This window comes from Xenopus laevis, chromosome 8L, assembly GCF_017654675.1.
Source record: "Xenopus laevis strain J_2021 chromosome 8L, Xenopus_laevis_v10.1, whole genome shotgun sequence".
NCBI lineage: Eukaryota > Metazoa > Chordata > Amphibia > Anura > Pipidae > Xenopus > Xenopus laevis.
In genome coordinates, this window is record NC_054385.1 from 59064574 (window position 1) to 59075466 (window position 10893).

A 10893-nucleotide genomic window follows, 5' to 3' on the forward strand; every position below is an offset into this window, starting at 1 on the left:
CAAGGTAGTAGTTATATAAGTTGGGTGCTGCCAGTCCTCCCGAATCCACAGGGAGTTGCAGTGAGTGCATTGAGATGCGGGGAGTCGCTGCTGCCCAATACAAGGAAGTAGTTAATGAGTTTAATTTACGAAAGAAGCTCTTAGGTATCACAATAGGGGCCTGCCTGAAAAGGTAGGTGAATTTCGGGAGCATGATCATTTTAAACAGATTCACTCTACCTAATAGAGTTAAAGGGAGAGTATTCCAAATCTTGGATTTGTTTTCCAGCTTTAGCAGTAGGGGGGTTAAGTTTAACTCAATAAATTTATCCAGTTGGCGGTGTATGTGCACCCCCAAATATTTAAAAGTATCGACCCATTGCAGTTGCATTGGCACTCTCTGGTTATCTACGTGGAAGGAGTCTATGGGAAAGATAACTGATTTTGCCCAGTTTATTTTCAATCCGGAGTATTCGGTATGACGGTCTATCACCGCTAGGGCAGATGTAAGGGCTTCATAGGGGTTCTCTAGAAATAGGATGGTGTCATCCGCATACATCGCTACAGTTTCAGTTATAGGGCCGAGTTTCAGGCCCTTGACACCCACCGCAGATTTTAGTAACCAGGCCAGTGGCTCCATTGCCAATGCAAAGAGCAGTGGGGAGAGGGGGCATCCCTGCCTTGTGCCCCTGCCGAGCGAAACCGATGTGGATATGGTGTGATTAGTTTTCACACGGGCTTTAGGATTACAATATAAGGCATCAACCCACCTTCTGAAATTGGGTCCTATACCCATTTTTGACATGGTGACCTTGAGAAAGCTCCACTCAATAGAGTCGAAAGCCTTCTCGTTAGGTTGATTTCATGTTTACATGATTTTCTATTAGATTTAAAGGGGTTGTTCACCTTTGAGATAATTTAGTATGATACAGAGAGTGATAATCTGAGACAATTTGCAATTGGTTTTAATTTTTTTATTATTTAAGGTTTTTAAGTTATTTCAATTTTTATTCAGCAGCTCTTCAATTTGCATTTTAAGCAATCTGTTAGCTAGGGCCCAAATTACCCTAGCAATAAATTAATTGATATAAATAAGAGAATGGAATATGAATAGGAGAGGCCTGAATAGAAAGATGAGTAATAAAAATTAGCAATAATAATACATTTGTAGACTTAGGGTAAGGTGACAGCGGGAGATTCAGGCAGATTTAGTTGCCCGGTGACTAGTCGCCTCTTCTTTGGGATGACTAATCTCCCCGAACTGCCCCCTGTCTTCCGCCTGCTAGAATGAAAATTTGCCTGTGGCATGGAACTCGCAGCCCTTTGTTTTCCAAATTCGCCTCACAAGGAAGCTTCGGGCGACTTCGGAAAACAAACGCCGCGAATGCCATGCCGCAGGTAATTTTTCATTCTAGCAGGCAGAAGCAGTTCGGGGAGATTAGTCTCCCCAAAAAGAGGCGATTAGTCGCCGGGCGACTAAATCTCCCCGAATCTCCCAGTGTGACCTTACCCTTACAGAGCATTTTTATTTTTTTAGAAGGGGTCAGCAACGCCCATTTGAAAACCGCAAAGAGTCAGAAGAAAAAGGCAAATAACTATAAAACTATAAAAAATGAAAACCAAGTGAAAAGTTGCTTAGAATTGCCCATTCTATAACATACAAAAAGTAACCTTCAACGTGAAACACCCCTTTCAGATATTAAGAAAAAAAATTACGGAAAGATCAGTTATCCGGAAAACCCCAGGTCCCGAACATTCTGGATAACAGGTCCCATACAATATTCCATCCCTAGTGGCACTGGAAGATAGACAAAGCTATATTGATTAAATGGTTATGCTGAAAAGTTAATAGCCAAAAATGTTCCATAAAAGACACAATTTAAAAGATATTCGTCATTACAGTGTTTGCTATAGGCATATACATGGATAGTCACACTGCAGATAAACAAACTCCAGAATATTACAGTTTGCAAAATAATGCAGATAAAAATGTAACAATAAACCTATATAACTGTATTATATAACGATAGCCAACTCTTCCCAATAATCAAGCAAGCCTTATCCAAAATGCATGACTGAATTCTGAGGTTCGTGGGATTACTGGAAGTGAACTCAAGTAGTTTTAACTAGATACCTTTTCACCAGTAAATAGTGTCAGTCAAGGAATACCATTACAATTAGAAAATACAAAAACTGTGCTGGGGGTCCAAAACATAATCAGCTCTAATGCATAAGTATTTTAAAATGGTAACAGAACTGCGCAACATTGTGCAATATCTAAATCTGCATACTACCTTTAGATAAAAAGTGGTTTGCAGAAAAGGCAGAAATGATCAAATTCAGTGACTGCTCAATATTTTTGGTAGATAGCCTACCTTCTGACATCACAGCCCTTTATAAATATCTATATCAAACAGCAGCTCAATGTTACATGGTATAAATTGTTTTATTGTAGTAAGCTGGCTATGATAGAAGTAAAGCGCCACCTAGAGGAAGCAAATTGCAATTATGGTGATCATGCAAGGATTGTGAATACATTTATAAACAAAACCTGCAAAGTAGGCCATGGTCTGTGTGTATACAAGGGATGGATATTGTTAATACACCCACATATCAATGCTGGCAAATTGTCTGACCTCAATCTTCCAAAGACTTAACATAAATAAAAAATGCTAATTAATTTATTTTCTGCTGTGTTCATTGTACTTGGCCAGCACAAATGTCATAGAGAGTAGCCTATTCGAAGCAAGGACACATTAAAGAAATTCAAAAATGCATATTAAATAGGTGCAATATAGTTCATAGAGCAAGGGTCAATTTATTCTCCAAATGTTCAATACAAAACACTACATGGATTGTCTCAGAATGTTAATCAACTGGCTTCTCTTACATTGTTTTTAATGCCAGAACCATCAGGACAGAGAAACAAAAGGGACAGGCAGATACCACAGTTATATCTACAAATAACTTCAAAAACCTTTGAAATTTTGTGATAAATGTACATTAGAAAGTTTCTTAGAATTACATTTATTTTTAGGCTTACATCCTCTTTGATGTCAGAAATCAGTTCACTGAAATGCAAGCAATAAGTTCAGAGAACAGGTGTAATGTACATTAGCCCTGGTTGGAAAAATGTTTCCACTCACCCTGGGGAAGCAACTTCAACAATTAAGAGTCTGCTGTTGGTGCACGGAAACACTACATAAAACATACCTCATTTGACAGAGCACTGAAATGAATTGCCAGCTCAATAGCCCACATCAGATAGAAACAACACAAAACACTCATTGTGTCTAGCAGAATGAGCTGTGCCCATTAGGAAGGAAGATTAGGGGGCATGATAATTAACATGGGAGACAAACATCACCGGTGATGTTGCCTATAGCAACCAATCAGCAATTAGATTTCAACAGACACCTACAAGTTAAGGTAGCCATACACGGAGATCTGCTCATTTGGCAATTTCACCAAACGAGCGGAATCGTCAAACAATCAGATCTCTCCCTGATATCGCCAAACAAGCGGAATCGCCAAACAATCGGATCACTCCCTGATATCGCCAAACGAGTGGAATCCACCATATGAGCAGATCTCTCCCTGATATGCCCATCTTCAAGTTGGGTGATATCGGGCTGATTTGATCATGGGCCCTAGGGCCCAAGGATCGGATCATAAAGAAAGGAATATGGGTGAGCAGATTGCGGGATCCCATCAACTAAGATGTAATTAATCCTTATTGGAAGCAGAACAAGCCTATTGGGTTTATTTAATATTTAAATTATTTTCTAGTAGACTTAAGGTATGTAGATCCAAATTACAGAAAGATCCATTATCCAGGTCCCAAGCATTCCATACCTGTACAGTGATCTATGCATAGATGCAAAACCAAAATTAAATATAAGTTATCATTATTGTGATCCGACTGTTGGCCTTGGGGCCAATGGAATGAGTAAGATATATAAATGGGTTTACTTGTCCTTTAAATATTTTCTTGAGCCATCCTTTTCAGAAATAAATGAGGGGACTGAATATTTCCGCAAGCAGCATTTCAAGGACCAGTCACACTGGAATGTTTTTAACATGTGATCCACCTGTATTCCATTAATAGGCAGGTTGGTTTTGGAACATCTGCAGTATAACTTTGTGTGTTTATTTATTACCCTTTAACTTCAAAATATAGTCACTTTAAATTTCTAGCGCAGTGCATTTTTTATATATATTGTTGGGCAATTAGTTAAAATTCAAGGGTCAGCTCATATTAATACGTCATTCCCATTTAGGCAGCTCTGTTCTGGTCTAATTGTAAATAAACCATGCCTATTACCTGAACTACCAAGATTAACTTGGGTAGTGTTATAACACTGCATAAAAAATAATAGGTGATTAGCTCATATGCTGTAGGTTAAAAATGGAACCATTTAAAATGTTGTCTGGTTAATAACAGATTAGGTCTGTGATAATATTTCAAAGGACTAGCTGGAACATGAGCACTGACATTTTCTCATGGTGAAGTCATTCACAAATTGTAGCATAATCACAGTGCTAAGCAGCTCTTGGCTGCAAATGAGTTGAACATATTCTTTTGCGTGAGCAATGAAAGCAATATAAAGATGAATGCACTGCACACACAATGAGCTGCATTTCTGAGTCAAAAGCCTGTAGACTTGAAACGGAAAGATGTATGTTAGGTATAAGGCTAAACTTTATGGTTCGGAGTTGGTTATCTACAAAGTGGACAGCATTGTAGTGCCACAATAGTAAGAAGCCAGTTTGTACTCACAGATCAGACCAACAATTCATTCAGGAGATATTGTGATCATTACTATATAGGACAGGGGTGTCCAAACTTTTTGCAATGAGGACAAGATTTCGTGAGGCGAAAATGTGTGGGGGCCGACCATTCAGTCTGACATTCTTTGAACCATTAACATCATTTAACTCATTTAAACAAGGAATCGACTAGCCGTAGCAGTAATATTTGGGCACATTTGTGAAATGATCTGCCACTGCAGGCAGCAGTATAGACCAAGTGGCAGATCATATCACTAATGTGCCCAAATATTACAGCTAGGCTATTCCTGATTGCACTGTGCTGGCGGGCCGCATTATTATTCATTTCATGATGGAGGCTGAGGGCCGGTGTAAATTTGAAGACGGCTGCATTTGGCCCCCGGGCCACAGTTTGGACATGCCTGATATAGGAGTATATGGAGGGGGGCCACCTTGGAGGACTGCATGCTACTCAAAGAGCTCAAGCTGAACAACTTGATGCTAGGTGATAAATATGTGACCTACAATATCATGGTGACTGTAGTAGCCTACTTATTGTTTCTCAGCCAAAATCATCTGTGGACCCAAGATTGAGAATCACTGATCCAAATTCTCATAAGTAATTTCCCTGTACTCCCCAATTAAAGCACTGATCCAAATTATCAAAATGTTTCTGTACTCACTTAAAAAAAAAAAAAATTTAATCATCAAAAGTAACTATTCTGTACTCCCCAATTAAAACACATCCATTAATGTATATAGTAAGGAGCTTAGTAAATATCTTTAGTTAGGAAAATCTATTATAGGGTTTACATGCCCTTTAATCACAGCAATAAGCAAGTAGAGTGTTGCGATAAATCTGGTCAGTAATGATCTCATAGAGCTACCCAGTCTTCAGACATTCTCCATTCATTTTGTCACTAGCTTCTAACCAAGGCGTTTATATATAGGCACTGGAAATTTAAATATTTACATTAGTTTACTTTGTTATGTCAACATAAGTGATCTTTGTTGCTTCCATTTTGACAAATGTAATCATGACTGTTGTTTAGGTGCTAAGTATAAAACCTCCAACTGAGCTATCATGTAGTATCATATAGTTGTTCGTAAGTCATTAAAAAGAAAAAAAGAAAAATATTATTTATATATATATATATATATATATATATATATATATATATATATATATATATATATATATATAAAGCTTGCAGCACTCACAGGATTTATGTGTTGCAGAAAACAAAAAAGGTTTACTTAGCCTCAACGTTTCGATCCCCCACAGGGATCTACGTCAGGAGCAATATACAGATTTTTGCTCCTGACGAAGATCCCTGTGGGGGATTGAAACGTTGATGCTAAATAAACCTTTTTTGTGTTCTGCAACATAAATCCTGTGAGTGCTGGAAGCTTTTTTTTCTATTGCAAATAATCAGTGCTGGCACCCAGGTAGTATCTGACTCTACGGAGTGCACCATTGCGCATATATATATATATATATATATATATATATATATATATATATATATATATATATATATATATACACCCCATGACTAATAAGGCAAATATTCCAAATATGGGTCATATGACTATCCTTAATTTAATTATATTGCATGTTTTGCACTGATTAAGGGTAGATCTCCACAAGCATTTTTTGTCGGATAGACGCCCGGCAACAAAACGAATTCGACAAGTCGCATGGAGGCGCAGGCTTCAGGATTCTAATTGGACTGAATGAAAAGTCGCAGGTAAAAACATTGCATCCGATGCGGTGCAACGGTCAGAAAGCAGCGTCTTCATCCTACAGTCAGACACCTCAGACTCTTCATTCAGTCCAATTATATCTTGACGCCTGCGTCTCCATCCGACGAAAAACGATCGTGGAGTTCTACCCTTAGACTCAGAGACATCATACACGATTCACATAAGTCCCTGCACCAGTGGAGCTTACAATCAAAGGTCTTTATCACATTTACACATCAGCGTCAATTTTTTCAGCAGCCAATTAACCTTCCTGCATGGTTTTAAGAGTGTGGGAGGAAACCACAGTATTCAGAAAAACCGATGCAAACACAGAGGACATACAAACTCATTGAGGTGCGCTAGCTGGATGTAAATCTAAGAGCCCAGCTGCATGTCATCCTCCCTAACCACTGTTTCACATGATATAATGAAGGCAAGTGAAGCAAACTGCTTGACTATAAAAAGAACATTTCATATATAGAATATGTTTACAAAATATTTGCTCAGTTTGCATAAACTATTATCTGATTTAGTCAATATTAAACTTTGCAACAATGTTTCCGGGCAAAACAAAGCAAGCTACTGGCGTTCTAAAAGTGTTTTTGAGCATTCTTTTTGAAAATAGGAGCCGTAATGTTCGGGGTTTTATCTAAAAAGGATATGGTTAAGTAGAAAATACTGTTTGTAATTAACATAGCCTTGTTAACTTAACAAAAACCTTGAACAAAAATTTAGTGCTGACAAATGGAACTTAACTTTCAGCAGAACTATAAAATCATAACCAGGGTCGGACTGAAGCCTTCAGGGCCCACCGGGCTGCAAATGAAGGGCCCTCCTCACAGTCCTCGGGGGCCCCATACCGACCTTCGATTCCCCGGTGAGGACACAGCACGATACGCATGCGCGAATGCATCGCACTCTGCATGCCTGCATGAACCTGACGCGCTCTGCGCTCAGGCTTATTTCTTATTTCTTTCTGGGGGGAGCAGATCTGAGACTGATCGTAACCCGTTTTGGCTCACTCTTAAAGGGGTTTTTCACCTTTGAGTTAACTTTACGTATGATGTAGTGAGTGATATTCTGAGACACTTGCAACTGGTTTTCATTTTTTTTATTATACGTGGATAGGTCTATTTTTTTATTTTTTATTTCAAGGACCAATTATATTTGCAAAATGCCACAATACTGTTAACTATGTTGTTAAAAAAAAAAATGTCAGAGAATTTAGCATTCTTTAACTTTTACTGGGGTTTTTTGCGTTATTGTATTGTATTATAATTATGTAGAACATGATATTCAGAGACAATCTGCTACTGGTTTTAATTTTATATAATTCGGTGGTTTTTGAGTTATTTCGCTTTTTATTCAGCAGCTCTCCAGTTTGCAATTTCAGCAGTCTGGTTGCTAGGGTCCAAATTAACCTTGCAACCAAGCACAGATTTGACTGGGGGGCCCACTGGGAATACTGTCCCACCGACCCCCCTCGGTCCCCTACTGTGATGCGCCTGCGTGAAGGCGTGGCGCTGCTCTGCGCTCCTGCTTGTCAGCGCCTGTGTGAATGGAGACACGTCCATGCGATCAGGAGAGGGGTCTGGCCTGGCGGGGGCCCATTAAGGTTCAGAGCCCACCAGGTTTTTTCCTGGTGTCCCGCTGGGCCAGTCCGACCCTGGATATGACTATGTGAGGGCCTGAATAGAAAGAGGAGTAATAAAAAGTAACAGTAACCATAAATGTGTTACCTTACAAAGCATTTGTTTTTTTAGATAAGGGTCATTTGTAAGATGCAGAGTTAATAGAAGGCAACTGATTCATAACTTATAAAAAATGAAGACCAATTGAAAATCTGCTTGTAATTGGTCACGCTATAACATACTAGAAGTTATTTAAAGGCGAATGAGCCCTTTGGAACAGTGACAGTACTGAGCGAGTGGCTGGCCCTGCAGTGAGCAGAGGATGGGACAGTACTGGGAGGGCAGACACCTGTCTCGTGAAACACAAAGTATTGGCCACAGTAGAGGCTTCATGCTGCACTTAGTGATGACAAGCACAACTGATCCACTAGAGTCCAATGATACACACTACAACATATCGCGGGCAGCGGAAATAACAACCAACCTGCTGCCCTGCAGCTGAACTACAACTCCCACAATGCCGCTAAGGCTGCTAGACGCAGAAAGGAGTAGGCATTTACTGCCCATAAACATAATGGACCAGTGGCACATTCGTGTGGCCTTACCTGCCAGTTTCTCCCGCTAGCGCGGGTGTCCCCGGCATAATCGCGGTATCAGGAGCGGATCTGAAGCTGTGACGGTGCTTGCAGGCGGCTGTGCCAGGTCTTGGTCGCGACTTAAGTCACACTGCGTCTCCGGGCTACTGTCTCCAGGAAGGTTTTGGTGTTCCAGTAACTTTTTTCATTGGCGGACAGAGGGGAGCTCCTCTCACAAGCTGCATCTGTAGCAGCCGCACTACCCCCAAAAGCAAGCTAATGTGACGCGCGCACGTACTGACGCCCGGTCACATGACCGACTGGCTTGTAGGCGGCGCTGTGGTGAGATGCTGCTTGGCAGATGAGTAGTAGTGAGTGACTGTCACTTAAATAATTAAGTTGTTATAACAATGAAAGAAACCGGTCGCAGAGGCCGCATCTGAAATTTGGCAGGTTGTGAAAGTTTGAACATATTTCTGTGTTTTTTTGTTTTTTTTTAGTTATTACAGTTTTGCTAATGAAGGTGAATTGTACTTTAAGCGGTGAGTCCAACTTCCCAAGGAACCTGTTATCTTATATTGTTACAATTACTTATTTGCTTATCTCGGAATTGATACAAACGTTTCTTATCTGTTGCTCTGGGCTCTCTGCCAAAAGCCAATTAAGTTAGAAACTTTGTTTCTTTTTCTGGCTGTTCAGTGCAGAGAAAAACGGGACTTTCCAGTACAAATAAGGGACTGCGGGTTGAGCTGTCAAAAGAGGGGCTGTCCCTCTAAAAACGGGACAGTTGGGAGGTATGATATTGTGTATCTGTGTACATCTGCCAACCTAATTGATATAAAATGTGTTTGTCAACAAAAAAAATGATATAGTGGGTCCCACATTCAAAAACCGATTTTGCACATAAATGTCATGCTAAGCAACTTTAATATTCTAAAGAATATACATTTATTTCCAGAGCTGGAAGTTGTCAATGCTTTTGCTATAGAAAGCAGTTGCTGTAGCAGTATTTCCATTCCTTTCATAATTTGGTAAGCAGAAATTGAAATAAAGTTTATCAAACTTAAAGAAACTGCAATATATATATAGGTTTAGTTTAAAAACACGGATACAATTTGGACTAGTCCCATAGAGTATTTTCTACAGTATATGGGCACCATAGAACACTTGCATGGGGACAGACCATTGCGTGCCTATACAGGATAAAAGACTTTTTAAAACAAAAATGCCCCCCTCAGCCTACGTTGTGGCTAAATCCAGAAGTGGAGCTGAGATTGGGTTCCCCTTTCTACAATGATCAATACATGTGCAAAGACTGACCTGTGGTTTTGGGAAGGGGGTGGACAGAGGACCATGCTGTCAGCTGTATCAGATATAAATCTCGTCTGATAGGATTTTAAACCAAAAGAACTCAATTAGCAACTGTGGGAAATAAAATATTTATTGGACGTTTTCCAATTACTTTCTATTTTCTATGTGTCACCATTTTTCTAATATTGAAGTGTAAAGTCTCATTTTTCACTTTTTAAAGCAGCTATGGGAAGGGGAGGGGTGATCAACCCTGTAAACTGTTTGAAATTGATACATTTAGCTGATACATTTCTTATCCTTGTCCCTGCTGAGCAGGCAGCTGTTAGAATTGATACAATAGTTGCTAATGCTCCAGAGATGCTGCTGAGAAATGTATCAACTCAATGTTGCAAAATTGAACGCTGTTCCCGGTTGTTACCTGGTGGTGGTTCCTATGGATAACACTTTTAAGGAAAAACAACAAAGACCCATGTAAATACCCACATAAATGCACACCAACTGTTTTATTTCCTACAAAAATTGTCACTTAGGACCTCTAATGCCTTTCGTGGGGTGACTGGATGTAGTTTCTTATACACATAAATGAATAAACTTTAAAAAGCCATAAAACACTATTAAAACCAGGCTCCACGTGCAGTGGTCATTAGTTCAATCTTATAAGGACAGAAAAAGAACACAATTCAACAGCTTTGAGATAGCTCAAAACTCCTCCACCAGGTGTATTTTTTATATTATTAGTTGAATGCCCCACACAGTTTCATTGAGTTGATTTAAGCATATAATCTGTAATCAATCTGTAATTTGTACCGTGGTACCTAATATCCCTAAATTTTGCCCAAATAAGGGTTGTACTCACTGGGCTATATAGTGAAAAACAGTTC

General features: G+C 39.5%; 1 protein-coding gene across 1 annotated transcript in view; it reads right to left on the reverse strand.

The window, feature by feature from the left end:
- Nucleotides 1–8961, reverse strand: part of klhl13.L (kelch like family member 13 L homeolog) — a 52886-nt gene extending 43925 nt beyond the window's left edge. The window contains 1 exon segment of the mRNA NM_001093242.1: nt 8732–8961. Coding sequence (NP_001086711.1) covers nt 8732–8769 — 38 coding nt within the window. The 5' untranslated portion in view covers nt 8770–8961.
- Nucleotides 8962–10893: the final 1932 nt, after the last annotated feature.